Source organism: Desmodus rotundus, chromosome 10 (assembly GCF_022682495.2).
Source record: "Desmodus rotundus isolate HL8 chromosome 10, HLdesRot8A.1, whole genome shotgun sequence".
In the NCBI taxonomy this organism is placed as follows: Eukaryota; Metazoa; Chordata; class Mammalia; order Chiroptera; family Phyllostomidae; genus Desmodus; species Desmodus rotundus.
This window is the reverse complement of record NC_071396.1, coordinates 17,987,816-18,005,809: the sequence shown is the minus strand read 5'-3', so window position 1 is coordinate 18,005,809 and position 17,994 is coordinate 17,987,816. Positions and strand designations below refer to the sequence as shown.

Sequence of the window (17,994 nt, the reverse complement as noted above, 5' to 3'; positions counted from 1 at the left end):
TCCAGGAACCTAACTTGTAAGGTCCAGTTAGACTTCAAGGCTCAAAGGACAGTTCCCATCACCCATTTCATTTAACAATCACACAAGAGGCTTGCTGTCTGGAGGCCAGACCTGGCCACGGAAGTGCCTGCAGTGGTGGGACTGTCCTCTGTCTGTGCCATCTGACGTGGCAGCCACGCGTCACCTGTGGCTCCCGAGCCCCTGGAATGCAGCCAGTGTAAATGAGGAGCTGGAGTTCTTAGTTTATTTTATTTTAGTTGATTTGAATTTACATGCTACACGTGGCTAGTGGCTACTGTATCAGATGATACAGGTTCACACCCTCCATGGCTGGCCCACGGGCATCTGCCCACCACAGTTAGTGGCCACAGCTTGTATCAAAGCACCTCACCATTCACCATCGGCTGATCGGACCAGGAGCCAATGATGGGAGGCCAGCGACCAAAGATTTGTGAAGCCGGACTGCGATCTGTTTCTCTCCCTGGACTGGCTATGGCAGCTGGACAAGAAATTCATGGAGCAGACTCAGGGCCCACGTGGCCACTGGGAGCCACGTGCAGATGGGGGGGCTGCGTGGGGGCGGCAGTCCTGGTGCCGGTTAGCGGGGAGTGCGTGCTGCTGGACAGAGGAGGCAGTGAGAGCGGGAGGACAGGCTCTGAAGGGCCAAGTCCTGAGGATACTCACAGCCGGGGGGTGGGGGGGGGGGCGGGGGGGTGGGGAGAGGGAGAGGAGGGAGGAAGAAGTACCGGCCCCTGGAGGCTTCCCTCCTGGGCCCTTTCCCTGAGCTCTCAGCTCCCATTCCCGGAGCCTGAGGACATTGTTCCCTTACTTTGTTCCTGACAGTAAAGCCCCTAATGTAGACGGTGAGTGGGACTCTGTGCCCTGGTCGCTCATCACTCGGAACAGCATGGGGCCGTTCTGACACGAACTATAAAACATGTTAGAGAGGTGAGCATCGTGTGCCCCGAGAAGTCACTACGGCGGTCCTGAGCGGGACGATTTAGGAAGCATAAAGTTCTACCGTGTCCTTTTAAATGTGAGGAAATGGTCATGAGATGCCACTGTCTCAGGTCACACAGCCAGTTTCTGAGAAAATGTCACGTGCTAATTTCCTTTCTGGAACTTTATAAAAAAAACAAACAAGAAAACCAACCCTATCATTGTGGACATTTAATGAGAACAAAAATAAAAGAGTAGGGATAAATCAGTTTTCCATTCCAAGCCTAACCTCACTTTTCCAGGACCGCTGGCTTGCTGGGGCTACACCAGTAGTTAAAAACCTGGTCTGCTGGGGTTTGACCCCAAATGAATAATGTGGGGCAGCTGTTTCCTGTAAGTGTGATCTTCCCACCCAAGTACAATAGTCCCCCCTTACCTGCGGTTCCCTGCTCCCTGGTTTCAGTTATCTGGTCAACCACAGTCCCAAACTATTAACTGGAAAGTTCCGGAAATAGACAATTTCTAAGTCTGAAGCGTAGCAGCTCTGAGCAGTGACGACATCTCCAAGGCTGCTCTGACCTTGGTCGCTGTTCCCACACTCTAGACACTGTCCTGTTAGTCACCCAGTAGCCTGTGGCGACCAGATCAACTGTTGGGTGTTGCAGTGCTGGTGTTCAAGTCACCCCGGTTTTACAAAAGTTATGGAGCATGATCCTCGGATGGAAAACAGCACTGGAGCCCCGAGTGCTCACACAGGATTGCAGACAACACTGACGCAAGACCGACGAGGTGAGGAGGGGCACACGGCCCTTCTGATTCCTGCGTTCTTCCAGAAGGTTCCGGGGAAAGGCCTCCGACCACGGGGGTCCCCAATCCTGGACCATGAGCCAGTATAAAGCCTACTTTTAAACAGGACTGCAGTGGAATGGGTTACCTTCACGAGTCAGCCCCAATGTGAATTCCCAAATGAATAAATGAGTGATTCTTTCGGACAGAATTATCCTCCCACCCGTGATTCATATAAAGCTTCTCTATCTATCTATCTATCTATCTATCTATCTATCTATCTATCTACCACCTATTTACATTCATGCCTAGATTTGTCAAGGAAGTCAGGAGGCTCGTTGAGGCCACGCCTGGCTTTCGAAGATGACTTGAGCTGAAAGACCCTGCACCCCTTTCCGTTTGCTGAGGGGAGGGAACAGGCTTACAGTTTGTATGACAGCTGAGACACACTGTGTGTAATTCCGATTAAAGGCTGCCTAGGACTCCCTGGCACCCAGATCTGTGGGATGAGCATCCTCATTCCTCACTGAGCCCCCGTGTGAGGCTGCTCTGTGCCGGGGAAGGAGGCAGGACACAGGGTGACCGGTGGCTTGGAGTTCAGGGGGAGAAAGACCGGGGGTCACTTCCTGCCATGGGCGAGCTGTGATGGAGGCTTACCAGCCTCAGCCGCTCGGTCCTTCACTCCCTCTTCAGCACCTGGTACTGCTCAGACCAAAGCTGAGACGGCCCAGACGGTGAGAGAATGTGGTCCCAGCCCTTGTCCGCCCACCCTGGCTAACACTCATTTGGCACTGACAGAATTCTTGCTCTCTCCTGTCCTCAGGGGAAATGAATTTAAACATGGAGCCATTGAAAACAGGACAATGAATAAAACACATTTTCCCATGAGGACGCAGAACTCAGAACTCGGCTGGGGCTCCAGGCTGGACTTATCTCTCAGCACCAGATCCGCCTGGGGTAATGCGACTTGCTTTCCAAATCCTTTGTTGCTTAGCAGTGCAAGTTGGTTGGCTGTTCCTTTGTTTTAAAGTGGGGAATAGTTATGTAAATTGGTCTCCGTCCTGTAAAGAAGATTAAGCTGGTCATGCAAGGGTCTGATTTTCACCTCGGTTCAAAAACCGGAACTGGATTGTTCTTCTCTGGACCTGAACTGTCTTCCCGGAGTCGGGGCTGCGGGCAGGCGATCCATCTGTGGCTGGGACCTCCTGTCCAGTCTTCCCTCTGGTCGGGCCTCTCCCCTCCTCTTTTTAAACCCCACCGCTGTGATTACACTAACAATTGTCCGAGCAGCTCCCATTGCTGAAATCATTGAGGCTTAAGATCATGGGTTGAGCATAAACTATTTGAAATATTCCCTTAGTGGGCCAGAGAAAAGTATGAGAATTAAGTGAAGGCTGCAGTCCATACCCGAAGAGATGACCCCTGAGGCTTGATCCTCCAAATCCAGTGGCCACTCTGACTTAGGCTGGTCTTTAAACAGCATCTTACTGGATCTGACTGGTTGCCTGGTTGCCCAAGCAGACTGATTCTAGAATGTTCTGGGTTGTCTGACTGACTGAAGCTCTTATGCAGATAGTAAAAGACACAGTGGGTTTTCACCTCTCACTCACAGAACTCAAGGCCTGACTGGTTTTGTGGTCCCCCATGTGTGTGTATGAGTGTGAGTATGTGTGAGTGTGTGAGTGGGTTTATGTGTGTGTGTACAAGTGTGTGGGTGTGAATACATATGTGTGTGTGTGAGTGAGAGTGTGAGTGTGTGTGTAACCAAAAGCACGTCCAGCTGCCCGCCACTTTGAAAGCCAATACTTGAGAAGCAGGTGCTGATGGAAAGTGGTTTGTTTTCAGGTGCCGGCCACCTGGAAGACAGGGGACTCTCGACCCAGAGCCCATCCCCACCTCTCAGTGGAGGCAGAGGCTTTTAAAAGGAGGGGGAGGGACAAGGAGAGTGAGGAGATGGGCGGAGGGGCTGTGGGTGAGTAGGCAGTGTCCCTGCTGGTCCCTCTGTGGATGTTTAATGTCAGCGTCCTGGCGCAGGTCCCTGCCAGCCAAGTTCCTGCAGCTGGACAATCTGCGTCACCTGAAGTCGTGGTCATGGCCATTTCTCGTACAAGCAGGGACACCTGTGGGCACCTGCAGTACCACCTGCAGTGAGCTTACAAAGAAACGGCCAGGGTGTGAGCCCGTTTTATCAGCTCCTTAGTACAGCTTACTCCATTTCGTGGTCAGTCAGAGTAGTGTAAAGTTTTTACCTCTGTTACGTGTGTGTGTGTGTGAGTGTGGGGGGTATGAGTGCATGAGTGTGTGAGAGAGTGTGTGTACATGCGGGTGGGTTTATGTGCATGTTTGAGTGTGAGCATGTGTGTATCTGTGTGAGTGTGCATGTGTGTGAGAGCATACATGTGTGAATGCATGTGGGTTTATGTGCACGTGTGTGATTGTGTGCATGTGTGAGCATGAGAGTGTGTGAGCATGTTGGCGAGTGTGTGTGAGTATATGTGTGAATATGATTGTGCATGTGTGTGTGAGTGCATATAAATGAATGTATGTTTATGTGAGTGTGCATATGTGTGATTGTGTGCATGCCTGTGAGTGTGTGTGAGCACATGTGGGTGTGTGAATTTGGTCTGAGTCCTGCTTTCATTTGTGGGGGATGTGACTAACTCTCAATGACCTCAGACTTTTCCGTGGCTACCATTATCTACCCAAAATTTTATACGTGGCCAAACTGGCTAAGGGCGGTCTCCCACGCCTTTGATGATAACACAGATTTACACAGATTAACATTCAGATGCCCACGATCCACTGGGGCGTTTGCTACAACGTATCACTGTACAACCTACTCCAAGACTTAAAACAGCACCAATCACTTATCATCCGTCACTGTTTCTGAGGTTTGGGGTTTAGACGCAGCACAGCAGAGAGAGCTTCTCTTTGCTCCGCAATATCTGGGATGTCCCCCAGAGCCTGCAAGGCTGGGGCTGGCGTCCCCTGCGGCCCATTCATTCTCTCGTGCCCCCTGGGGACTGGCTGGGGCTGGGACATCCTGTCACCTCCAACACACTCAGATGGCTAGAGGCCAGTCACCAAGCTCCCCCCACATTCAAGGAGAGGAATAGGCCCAGCCTCTTGAAGGGAGGGATGTCAGAGAACTTGCAAAAATATTTTAAAATCACCACAATTGGCAAAAAAGAAATATGGAAAAAATGAAACACGAGGACATAAAGTACAATTCTATTTTGGTAAAAAGAACAATATATATTTAAGGAGTCTGGAAGAGCATATTCTCGAGGTTAATGCTTGTTATCTTCAAGTGTTTTCTAAAATGTTTAATGCCTATGTCTACTTTTACATAGCTATGGAAGGCAGTAAATGATTTCTATTTTCATTAAACATGATAAATAATGCATGGAGATGAGAATAATTCAAACAATATGCTGATATATAGAGTGAAAAGTGAAATCCATCACCGTTTCTGCTTTTTCTACATGGTAAATTCGTGGGTAGAAATGGTTCTATTTCGACTCTGCGTTGCCCAGCCACGTCCACAGTGCTCACAGACGGAGGGCTTCATCACGCGCTCTGGCATGTGCCCGACACACTGGCCGTTTGTCAGGTGTCTCTGGCCTTTTCACAGTGTCCCTCCAAGCTGCTGACCCTCTCTCCGTCCTTCTAACCCCGGTCATTCACCCGTCTAACCCTCCCACCCCGGTGCATCATCAACCATTTCCTCACTTCCTCGTCTCTGCCCAGTGTCACAGTGACCTCGGTGAGCCAGTCCCTGGACTGGGAGCTCCGACCTGCAGAGCCTCCCTCCCGCGGGCCCGATGGAGAGTGTTTAAGAAAACGTCTTTGAACGATGAATTTTACTTTTGCTTCCATAAGGGCATGTGTCGCTCAGTGTTGCGAAGGAAAGAACCAGGTGGGTGGAAAACCAAAAGAATCTTAGCCCCACGATAAATTCAAAAGACACCTGTGGGGAGACAACTAAGAGTTCACTTTTCTACGATTATTTTAATCTACAGGACGGCAGCATACTATGCTATTCAACAAGTTTTGCGACTTTGTCTCCGTGTCTGTATGTTGAACAGCTGTGGTATCTGTCAGGGGTACTTGGCTTAAGTTATAAGGGAGTTTATTACTGCACATCACTAGCAGTCGGGAGGTGGGTTGATTGGGTGGCTCCAACATGTCAGCGGGAATCCGAGCACCTTTCTGAGTCCTCACTCCGTCACGGCAGGTGCTGCCTTTAAATGTGGGCACCTGTACTGTCCCATGTCACAGCCACACACAAGACACCTGGAGGAAGAAGGGGTAACCCCTGCAGCCCTCTCAGGAGTGAGGAGGTGAGGAGGTTGTTCCAAATCTCCCAGCAGGAATTCTCCGGTCTCAGAGCTGGGTGTTCACCACTCAGGGCAGAACGGCTATGAACAGAGGATGGGATTCCTCTTAGACCCAAGAGGCCTCCTTCTGGAGCAGGGTGGGCTCAGCCTCACCCACACACGGTCCTGGTACCTGGTGTAAAGGACAAATCTGTTGGGAGGAGGGTGGGCGGGGTCCTGGGTAACTTGTTAATTTGCTTATTTGGGGGGAGGTGTTGCATGCAGGTTTAGCTCTAGAGAGCCCTGGAGCTGAGGGCAGTGAAACGGACACCGTGAGGCTCTGTCCGAGTTAGAGTGGAGAAAATAGAGAGGGGCGCTCGGGTGGGGAAGTGTGCAGGGGCACCACAGTGGACAAGGCATGGGGTCAAAACATCTTTGAAGCCAGAAAAGTTCACATCCCAATTGGGATTACCAAGGATTCGCAGATGCTGCAGCGAAGCTGGAAAGTCGGCTGCTGAGCTGGTGAGCAGGCTGGCGTGTCCTGGACTCCAGGATTCCGCCTGCTCCTCCTGCCTCCCCAGACTCAGGACCAGAGGAGGGCAGCGGGGTGGCTGCCCTCACACCCAGACATTTCCTCTCGTGAAATATTTACAGAAAAGCTACTGTACACACCGTGCTCTGCTACATGACATCCACTTTATCAAACTCAGAAATCTTTAAGATGCAGATAATGGTATTGCCCACTTCACAGGTTACTGTGAGCATGAAGTCCAATCACCAATGCAAATGACTTACCTGTGAATGGATGTTGTCTGGGCCAAAGAATGGTAACCATTGTTCGATGCCTTCTGCGCATTTATTTCCAGGGTTAGAATGCACAAGTTAATCTTTTCCTTTTCATACCATCTGTTTCATAGAATGACTTTCCCCTGGGTCACCAGGATAGACTCTAATTAATTCTGCATCTCATTGTGCTTTTTATTTTACCCAGTGAATCATTAACATGAAATAAATATTTACTACAATCATGATATTCAAATAACACTGCCTTTGTGCTCTGTCCACTTCCGCATTCGTGTGTCCTGGGGTATCTTCTCGTCAGACCCGCGCTGGGCGAGTACTTTCGTTTTGCCGTCCCATTGCAATGATGAGTTTCCATGTTTTGTTTTTCTTTTGTGGCCAAAAGAAGATAGTTCCTGAGGCACCAGAGAGTTTTCTAAAAGGCTGAAATGACAATTTAGGATTTGTGTGATGCAAACAGGGGGGTGAGGGGAGGGGAGGACTCATTCACAGGAAGCACAGAACATTGGGCCCAATGGCCTGGAACCACGGGCCCTGAGTCACCCGGAGGTGTCACAGGCCTCCGGTGTCATGTGGGGGGGCCACTCCAACAGACTGACTTGTTTTGTCTGCGTGGTAATTTCAAAAGGGTTGACTCATCGAGTTTCAATGTGTCTTTTGGCAGAGGGCTTCTAGCTTTCATTACAAGTGGACTTAGAACTTTTCTGTCACCTGTCTGAAGCTCCCTGGGTGACGCTGAACTCCCACGTATACACCACTGAAGGGGATAGGACTCGGCGTCTGAGCATCATCATGAGTGTGCAGCCTGGCCTGACGCGGACATGACTCAGGCTCACAGAGCACCAGGGACCCTGCTCAGCCATCCCGCCCCGGGATCTGCCTCAGAGAGTTCACAGGCTGCTCTTCACCACGAGGGTCAAATAAAGGTCCCCTTGGAAAATGATTTTTTCTGTAGGCTGGTGCAAGGGCACAAAGGGGGAATTTACTGCCATTTTGATTCTAATATTTATTTCATGTTAAGGATGATCAGTCTTAAAACTTTATTTATATAGAGAGGGGAACGAGGTAAGAAAGAGAGGGAGATAAGCATCCATTCGAGAGCGAAACATAGATTGGTTGCCTCTCACACATGTCCCAGCCAGGACTGAACCTGCAACCCAGGCATGTTCCCTGACCTGGAATTAAATTGGTGACCCTTTGCTTTGTGGAATGACACCCAGTTAACTGAGCCCCACTAGCCAGGGCAAGGATGGGCATTGTGGTCATCCTGAACCAACCCCGAGCCAACATGTCCTTGTCCCTTGGAGACTACAGGGCTCTGGATGAGGGACAGATGACATGTCCACGTGCAGGGATACTGCAGCGCCACTGTGCACGGAAGAGCTGGGGAGGGTCCATGTGTAAGAAGCTATCAGAGAATGGCAAAAATCAGACACATGCCAAGAAGGAGTGTAGTCGAAGAAAGGGCCTCTGGCGGTAATAAGGTTTCCAGCTTAGCTAAGTGAATGTGCGCACCATAAGCTGTTCAAGTTAGTGGTCCTAACTGCTATCTCACTTAGAGCAGGGATTCAACCCCAGTGAGGTACGTAGCTTTGGCCGAGTTCTTTGACTCGCAGGTGCGTTGTTACCAGTCCTCCCTAAAATGGTCCTTTCTCCTATTTGAGCAGGTCAAGTTCCAGCAAGGATTCCAGGGTTAGAAACCAGACACACTCCCTCTACCGAAGCATGTTCCACAGAACGTCACTACCGTAAGACTCTCTGAAAAGGGGTTCCATGGTCAAATGTGTTTGGGAAATAAGTCTTCAAGTCCCGTTGGAGGTTCACCAGGGCATGAATATATCAGCCTGAGGAGCCCCACCAGACAGAACCCGTCAGGTTCTAGGTCAAGGCTGAAGCACTAGAATTTTTTTCTTTAGTTTGACCCGGATTTCATATCGGTGTCATCACCCTCTGCTGGGGAAAAGACAAGGTGCCACTGAGTAAGTCACTTAAATGCCAGGCGTTCTGCCGGAGCAGGCTGCCCTCGTCTGTGGGAAGCCAAGGGACCTGGCTTTTCAAGTCAGTTTCATTTAGAGGACCCCACACACCTGCTTGGTTTGGAGGGCAGGCCAGGGACTTGTGACCTGATCTACTTGGTTTTTCAAAGAAGGAGACGTGGCTTGGCAGTGCCCTGTTGTTTGCTGCCTGACATTTGTCTGCCTCGGTGGCTGGGACAGCTTTCCTGGGTCTTGCTCCCAGTACATAGCACCGTGCTTGTCACATTCCATGTCCAGCGTGTGTTTGAACTGAGTGACTTCAGTCACGCTGTAGCAACTTCTAGCCAGACGCAGCCACAGACTTCAAACGTGGCAAGCTCAAAACATTTTAATTTTAAAACATATAACTCAGCTACTAAAAAACTTTGGAATAATTTGGGTGTGAGTATTTTTCAACTGTAATCTTATAAAACCTAAAAATGTGCTATTGCTAGTTACCATTTAACCTGAAAATTGAAATTTGTCACTGATACACACTGGTTATAAAAAAAAAAATCTGAAGTTAGTTATATGAAATTGTATTTAATCGAATACATCTAAAATATTAAAACGTTTTATCTGTTCAAGATTGCTGAGGTGAATTAACATTGCACTTAGGTTGGCACATGACCCAGTTAACCGCTGTCTCCACTGCAATTGAAAACCACTGCTTTCCCCCTTCGAAACATCTGCCCTTTAGCACCGTGGAAGGCAGGCAGTGGTGATGGCCCTTTGCATCTAGACATCTAGCTTAGCCAAAGCTCCTACACGTCTGGCAAGCCGGACCTGTAGCACTGGAAACTGGTCCCACTGGAGAGCTGAGTACCTTCAGAACATGGAATTAGAAGCACAAGTTCTGGAATTAGAGTTCATGGCCCAGCTAGATCATTATTGCACTGACACCGGCTTATCAAATTAGCTTTGTTTAGAAGGATGCATGCACTTGCTTTGTTTTAGAGGGTAAGTTATTGGACCTCTCTCCGCCCCAGATCCTGGAGGTTGGGGATGAGTGCCCACCTCACTAGGTTTTCATGGGACACAAGTGTTTCAAGCCTCTGGGATAGTTCCTGTCCCCGAAGCAGCCTGTGGTGTCCCTGTCAAGTAAGCCAATACTTAGTCCCTGCTTAGCAGCTTAAAGTGGGGTGGGCTTGACTGCAAAGCAGCTGTTTAAAAGCCAAGATGAACGACCTTTACTTTGCTGAAAGGTCAAGTGAGCTAAAGTTCCCCCTTGCGGACGAGTGGGGAAACCTTATTTGCCAGGGCTACTCACAGAGCTCCTGGGTGAAAGAGCTCTTACCCTAGAGCTTGACCCACAGCCGTAGTTACCAGGCAGTCTGTGGTGGGACACATGCCGTGAGAAGCCTCCCTGCTGTATTTCTACTAGTGTTAAGAATGACTAAACTAGGAAGTTACTTGGCTCTGGTTCAAAGCTAAGTCTCTTATCAAGCCACCCCCCACTTAACCAATCCAAGACCAAATACCTCCCTCTTAATCAATGGTGGAGACGCTGTTTTTCAAAGTGTGGTTTTGGAACAGGAAGATCGGTATCACCTGAGAAACAGTTAGAAATACAAAGTTCTTAACTCTCAGCCCAGCCCCACTTAACCGGAAACTCTGGGGGCGACACTAGATAGACACCAGATATCGGATTCCATCCACCCTCCTTTGAGTCCAAGGCACATCGTGTTCGAGACAGTGGTCTCGAAAATCCAGGACTAGCTCTAGATTAGTTCTGCCTTAGTGTGGTTTATCTTGTGGAAGATGGTTACCCCCCACCACCTCTTGAGCTAATAAAATTCTCTGCTCAGTCTGAGATATCTAGTTCTTGTATATACTGTTTGAGTTGTCGACTATGAAATTCTACTGAAATGTTCTTATAGTCAGAAGATAGGCTGAAATACAAAATAGGGTATCATGGTTTTTATTCTATTCTTGGGTAAAACACCTCCCCCCCCCCCAAGCGGAAGAGATGAGATGCCAACGACAGATAGGTAAAGAGCTAATCTAAAGCAATCAGCCTTTCAAATGAGAAGCTGGGCACAGGCTGCTAGTGGAATCTAGATTTATTAACACATTTGGGCTGAGTGACTCATCTCTGTTTCTTGATAGCCAAGTAGGACACCAACAAGACTCCAACAATTAAGGTCCCGGAGAGGCCTGCCACCCACAGAGCTCGGGAGTCTACAAGAGAACCTGGTGGATGAAAGAGAGGTTAGTGCAGTGAGCTACATCCTGACCAGGACCAGCCGTCTTTAGCCATCAGAAGGACAAGCTAGTCCCCCTTTTGGAGGTGCACACTGATTACACAAGGGAGAGGAAATGGGTGAGGAAGGAGCTTTGGTTTGACCAGTGGCTCAGGTAGCTAGTTAGGTCTTCTACTCACTTGAGTATTCACGAAGCTTTTCTGAAGCATCCTTAGTGGCTTGGAGTAGAATCATGGGACCCTTGCTAGAAATGCTGGCCGTACTGTTGTGAAAATGGATGTGAGAGCTTCTTCTTCCTGTTGGTGAGAAGAGAGCTTGGCGTTTGTTAGGTTTTTACAGGTGGGGTTGTGGGGAATTAGGGAGTGGGAGTCTAATACAAGGCCGGGTTCCTCAACATGGGGAGTTCCTTAAGAAAACTTGTCTGTGTGTGTGAAACCTCATCAGTATTTTAAGTATGTTGCTCAAATTCGTTTTGTCTGGCTGTCCCTCAGTTTCACCAGCATTTGGGGATCCAGATCAGATCGCAGTGTTGGACTACCCCCGAAATGCCGCTCTTTCTTAAGCAGAACTTAGCCACTAGCAGGCTAATCCCAGGACCCTCTCCTGTGATGAAAGGAAACTGGAAATGAGTTGACAGCACAGCTTTGTTTGAACCCAATGGCTTTTGCCAGTTATTGGCCCTTGGAAAAGTTAACCTCAGTTTGTTTAATTCCCCGGAGGAATATAAATTATATGCCTTAGTGGCGTGAAATATTCAATACTTAATGTAGTATCTTTTTTAAAGATTGTATTTATTTTTAGAGAGAGGGGAAGAGAGGGAGAGAGGAGAGAAACATCAGTGTGTGGTTGCCTCTCATGCGCCCCTGTTGGGGACCTGGCCCGCAACCCAGGCATGTGCCCTGACTGGGAATCCAACTGGCGACCCTTGGGTTTGCAGGCCAGCACTCAGTCCACTGAGCCACACCCGCCAGGGCTTAATGTAGTATTTTTTCAAAACTATCATTACTATAAGGTTAATTTTTTTTTTTTAATTGCTAGCAGGGACTTAAAGCTTCAGGGGTCATGAATCTAATTAGTTCAGGGTCTAGACAGGTAGGTGTTAGTGGACCAGGTGGAAGCACACACAGTAGGATCTTTGGGCCTTGCCAGCTAGAGCTCACGTTCTAAGCCTTCAATCACGTCCACCTGTAGATCTTCAGGCCACGTGCTCAGACCTGCCTTCAAGCAGGTGGAGAAACCTACGTCTGTGAGCTCCCAGACAGAATTTGGCTTTAATCGGGCCACATGGAGGCCATGAACCAGTTTGACTCCTGGCCTAATGAAAATTCATATGGAGAAAGCTAAGGCTGAGAGTTACGAGGATTTTCAGCTTATACTTCAAAGGCATGGGATTCTGGAGCGAGTCATCTTTCTGTTCTACTGCATCATAACAGTACTTCGTGAAACCTCATCAGTAGGTTGGGGCTCTGGTTTGAATCATCTGCACACGGGGCGCAGGTCAGCTCTGGGGACTCTAAGTGTCGATAGCTCAGATACTCACTCCTGGCAGCAGGACAGGTCACACAGGACGGCGCCCCCGCAGGCTGGCAGACAGACACACTGCAGTGCAGATACACCTGGGAGCCAAGAGAAGTGGGGTCCCGCTGTAGCCCCATCGCCAGGAGAGGTTGGGGCTGCCTTACCTCCCTGGCAGGGAGGATGTCAAAAGCAAGTCAGGAACTCTCGGCAGCCTAAGCCTGTATCACAGTGGCACCAGAGAACCAGGGTGACGTCCACGAATGTCACTCACATCACCTGTTGTCAAGGTTGCTCTGAGGCAGCACCGGTGGCCAGCGTTAAAGGCCAGCCGAAGCCGAGGGCGGCCTGGCGTGGAGACAAGTGAGCAGGGTTCTGAGCCCTGCTGAGGAGCACAGAAGGAGGCATCATACCGGTCCCTTGAGCGCCCGCCTGGACCCCGAGTCCATGAAGCTGAAGGTGGAGATGCTGAAGCGCTGGTAGTGGGAAGGGAAGGTCAGGCCCTCAGCTTCCTGGATAGGGATCAGCTGGGTCTGGTAGTTGTCTCCAGTGTAGGGGCATCTGGCAGAGACACCACAGTCAGGTGGGCTTCCCTGAGGGGCTCTGCCACAGGTGCATAGAAGAGCACTCACCCCCTCACCAGCAGGGCCCACTGGGGCTGATGCAGGGGGTCCGGGTTGGGTGTGGCCCAACACTGATGCAGCAGCAGCCCAAGGTCAGGGTCGGTTCTGTGACGGATGGAGACCTCCACGTAGATGGGATCCCGCAGCAACTTCACCACAGGGTACTCACCAGCACTGTAGTAGGCGCTGTAGTTTCTATCTGCAGGGGCCAAAATGAGCTGCAGCAGTAGGGACGGAGCTAGGACACTCTGGGTTGCTTGAGACAGACCATCACCCCCATTAACTCCTCTAGCAAGTGTCTTGCGGCCAAGACAGGGTCTTCATGCCCAGAAGAGTGACAGGACTCAGACCGTGGGCCGGATGCCCTGGCTAGGAGGGTTTTACCTTTGGCGATCTGAAGTTCCAGAGTGAGGGGTCCAGGCTGGGTCTGAGGATGGGGCTCTGGGAGGACGAGCAACTGGACGTTAAGTGGGGGTGTGTGGCTGCTCACAGCGTAGGTGCAGCTGACCCGGAGCCTGCAGAGAACCGAGATGCTGGCCAGCTCCAGGGGGCGGGCCACATCCCTATCCCTGGGATGCTTAGGGAGCCACTCAGCACCAGCTGTTGGACAGGTTTGTGGATGCCATGGGCATGGTCCCTGGCTGTGGGGGACCTCTATTTCAGTTGGGGAAGCCACTATGTGAAGGGGATCAGTGGGTAAGAGTGGAAGGCATAAGAAACACAGTGGACATGGGCCTGTGGAGAAACAGGTGCTTTCTGTAGAGAAGGCTACAGAAAGCTGTCGGGGACCGTCTTACGGGGACGTGATGTGAAGAAAGATAAAGTGCCGGAACTGAGGCACAGGAGGGAGAGAACAGTTGACAAAGAACAGCACATGGAGGAAGTGGAGGAAGTCTGAGGTCCTTTGAAGACTGCAGAAGGGCGATCCAGGGTGGAGGGAGAGGGAGGGACTGAGACTGTTTGAGGAGATCAGGCTGGGGAAGGGTCCCACAGGTCACACATGACGTCGAGTTAAAGCTCTCTTACTGTCCTCCTGCAGCTTGAAGTAGGCTGCTTGACCTGAGAGTTTAAAAGGGACCCTTTTTGCTACAGCACGGACCATGGGGGTAGAAGGGAAAAGGCCAGAATGAGACACAGTTGCGGTAAGTAAAGGAGGATGCAGGTGAGCTTGGGGTCTAGCTCAGGCTGGGGCCATCGATGCGGCAGACCTAATGAGCGTGGCCAGTGAGGCTGGACAGCCAGGAGCCAGACAGGCTGTCCCGTGAGGAAGCGTCCTGAGGGTCTGGGGCTGGCCTCTGAGCTCCTGCTCTGCATCTAGCGAGCAGGGGCAGGTGAGCTGAGACCTTACCTGAAGGTGCTGTCGCGGGTGATGGAGCCGTGGCTCCACGTTCTCACATCCCTGGCTGCCACCAGCTCATTCTCATATACCGCTTGGCCCCCAGTGATCTGGGGGGGGGGCAGGAAAGAAGACCAGTCACTGCTGCTGGCCTGAGCTGCTCCCCCTCAGGGCCTGCTTGGGTCTAGCGCTCAGCGACACTGCCCCGCCATTGCGTGTTGCGGAGGCAGGGCAGGCACGCTTGGTCACCCTGGGATGCAGTCACTTGGCCTCACTTGGGGACAAAGGATGGGAAGGGGTGCAGCGTATCCCCATGGGGCCCCTCAGGCACGGCCCCTGACGGGCACCCAGGCAGTGTGGTAAGAGGGGTCTGTTTCTGGTTATCCTCCCCCTGGGGTCCCTACCAGCCCCTGTGGAGCACAGCTGCCATGGGCTAGGCCCCATGTCCAGGGCGGCTTCCAAGGTCCCAGCAGTGAGCTCTCTCCCATCCTAGAGACCATCCCACACCTGGAGCAGGGCCAGGCATATGTCTGTGGCCCCGAATCCAGCCCTCCCTCAGCCACTAGGGTGTCCCCCACCTGACTAACAGGGTTAGGAGCAACTGGAAAGGCCAGTGGTCCTCACCCTCCTCGTGGTGCCACAGGAAGTAAACGGAAACCGGAACAGGGCAAAGGCTGGTGTTGCTGTCACGGGTTTACATTCACTGTCATTCCCGAAGGCCAGGTGCACAGAGTTCAAGAGCAGGGGGGGCAAGGTCACGTTCCGGGCCACAGCAATGGAGAAGTGGCCATCCTGGGTGCAGCGTGAGGTCACTGGAACACCAGAGGGGCAGGGCTGGAGGCAGGCCCTCTCTGCTATGGAGCAGCTAGATGGAAGCCTGTGACTTAGCCATTCCGACCACCTCCCGAGAAGGGGACATCCCTGGCTGTGACCTCACACCAGCCCAGCTGCCCGGAGTTTAATCAGGGCTCTGGGTCAGCACCTGGGTTTGACTCTCGCCTCCATCACTAACTGTGGGACCTCAGGAAAAGTATTTAACCTTCTGGCTGCAGCTTCATCTGCAAATGGGGACAGTAGTGCCTGCTTTGTGTGACTGATGGGGTGTTTTCAGAGCTGAGGACAGAGTGTGGCCAGTGTTCACTCGGGGAGGGTCGTTTGCATTGGAAAACCTGAGAGCGCGACTTGGAGAGACAGCAAGCAGTCTTTGAAAAAAGACTCACCCAGGCACTACTGCAGCGGGAGGCAGCACCCCGCACCTGGACTTAGGAAGTGTTACGGCTCGGCTCTACTAAAGTTAGACTTCTCGGAGCTCAGACAGCAAGCTGCAGAAAGCTCTCTCTCTAGGGCCAGGGTGCCAGGGGGCATGGCCACTGGTCATTTTTAGTATGTGCCTTCTGCGGTTGGTGGGTGGGGGGGCGAACTTTCTCCAGGTTCGGTGGCAGGTAATGGGCACTTCCCTTAGCTGGTTTCAAGAAGCCGCACACACCTGTGTTGCCATAGTAACAGGAATTCCCGGTGGCGTTGTAGCAGCAGCCCAGTCTCTGACAGTCTCCCGGTGTGGTGGGGGCAGGGGCACATGGCAGCCTGTCCCACACAGGCACAGAGTCGCACAGCTCGGCACCTGGAACACGGAGGGCTGCGTTTGGAGAGGAGAGCCACTCACGTCAGACAATAAAGCTCGGGCTTTACAAGGGAGATTTCGTTACGAAGCATGAGAGTTCCCACAGATATCTAGACTGTTGGGGTAGAAAGGTCCATTATTACACACTAGAGTGCGTCCCAGGAAGTTAAGCAAATATTAAGTCGCCAGGCAGGAGTCCCTGAAATTAGTATTTTTTGAAAAAAAAAAAAAGACTAACAAGGTCAGGAGAAGCAGGTGCTCTCCCCCGGAGCACCTCTCCACCTGAGGCCCATGGGACACCTGTTGGACTCTGAGACTAGGGTCGGGCACAGGAGGGCTGGGATGGTGCCTGGTCACTGCATCTCGTCAGCGTCACCTCTCTGGGCTACACTGAGTAGCAAAAGGGGTGAGCAGAGTGAGTTACATATGGGAGTCTGTTCTGACTGAGTGGGGCTCCCAGGTCACCAGGCAAGACCTGTGGGAACTAGGGTCCTGGCTATGCCCCAGCCAGGAGATCAGGTGGCCCCCAGAGGGGCTGGCCACGCTCAGCTGGCCCTTGGAGGCCAAGTCCTCCTGACAGCTTCCGCGTCCTTCCCGACCCTCCTCCTCAAGCCCAAGAGGGCCTGGTCCTGGGCCAGTTCCTGTTGGAGTCCACTGTGAGGGGCCCGGGGCCAAGCTCACTGCTGGGGGCAGTGAAAGCGCTCAGGGCCCTGAGAGGGTTACAGAGGAGGGACCTCAGGATCCCTCACCCCAGGGCCCCCTGCAGAGCTCGCTCAGGTGGACATTATTCTAAGGATGCGTGTGGGGGGGAGGGGGGTGGACTGTCCATCCTGAGCGGCAGTGCCACTGCACAGAGCAGGTGGGAGTGACCCGCGCACCTGGGAAAGCCATGGGACACTTGAGCAGCCTGGTCTTCACCGTCGACCTGCGCCCAGCTGTTGCCGCGCCCTCGACTCCAACTAGCATGATGTGGTGGGAGTCCTGGAGAGACGCCCTGGGTCAGCCCGGGCGGGGACACAGGGCGGGGCTCCGTGTCCCCGAAGCCCGGGTCACACTCACCCAGTCAGTGACAAAGCAGCTGCTGTAGGACGCCTCCACCACCACGGAGCTGCCGGGGCCCTCCGTCACCCAGGCGCCACAGCTAGAGTCATTGCCCAGCCTGTGGAGCAGCCCGACTTTATCTGGGGGGTGGGGAGGGGCAGAAAGCGCAAGTGGTCAGTCACCATGGTGACCGTGCTGGGGGAGGACAACCCCAAAGGGCAACTGCCAAGGAGAGAGAGGAACCAGGGGAGCTTGGTTCAGGAGTGAGGTGACAAGTGACATGTCTGTAGAGAAGCTGTGGAGTTTGCCAATGGGGACAGCGTTAGGATAGGAAGCTGGAAGGCGGTTTTAGGTGGCCGTGGCAATGAGCCACTGCCCAGCTCAGCAGGTGCGTCGTCAGACTTACCCCATGCTATCAGGGTGGGAGGGGGCCCCATGTCCGGATTGAGAGGGTGTACAGTGAGCCGGAGACCTCGGGGCCCACAGTGGAGCTCGCCAGCATCTTCTGGTGCCTCGGGCTCACGCGGGCCACTCACAGCCAGAGCCAGGGGCAGACAGAGCAGGAGGGACTGCAGCCACATTGCACCACCAGGAACCCGCCGGCAGTAAGCCCTTCACGTCCGTTCCGAGCCAGGCTGCTGTGCACTGAGGGTTCCCTTAAATACACGAGGAGAGCTATGCTAGGGAGCACAGCTGCCACCGCAGGTGGGACTCCTGGGGGAGGGCGAATCCTCCGGCTCCCTGCATTTCAGGCCATAGCCTGCAGCTGCATTGCTCTGGGCAACACCCCCAGG

The 17,994-nt window shown here is 52.3% G+C and overlaps 1 protein-coding gene across 1 annotated transcript; it reads right to left on the bottom strand.

Annotated features, from left to right (window-relative positions):
* Nucleotides 1-10,949: 10,949 nt before the first annotated feature.
* On the bottom strand, nt 10,950-17,781 carry ZP4 (zona pellucida glycoprotein 4). Its single transcript, XM_024561608.2, has 12 exons — nt 17,607-17,781; nt 17,219-17,340; nt 17,038-17,140; nt 16,025-16,174; nt 15,163-15,350; nt 14,551-14,648; nt 13,587-13,717; nt 13,212-13,401; nt 12,993-13,140; nt 12,605-12,680; nt 11,256-11,360; nt 10,950-11,053 (listed from the first exon to the last, which is right to left on the bottom strand). The coding sequence occupies exons 1-12, from the start codon at nt 17,779-17,781 to the stop codon at nt 10,950-10,952; spliced, it is 1,590 nt and encodes a 529-aa protein (XP_024417376.2).
* Between the last annotated feature and the right edge of the window lie 213 nt (nt 17,782-17,994).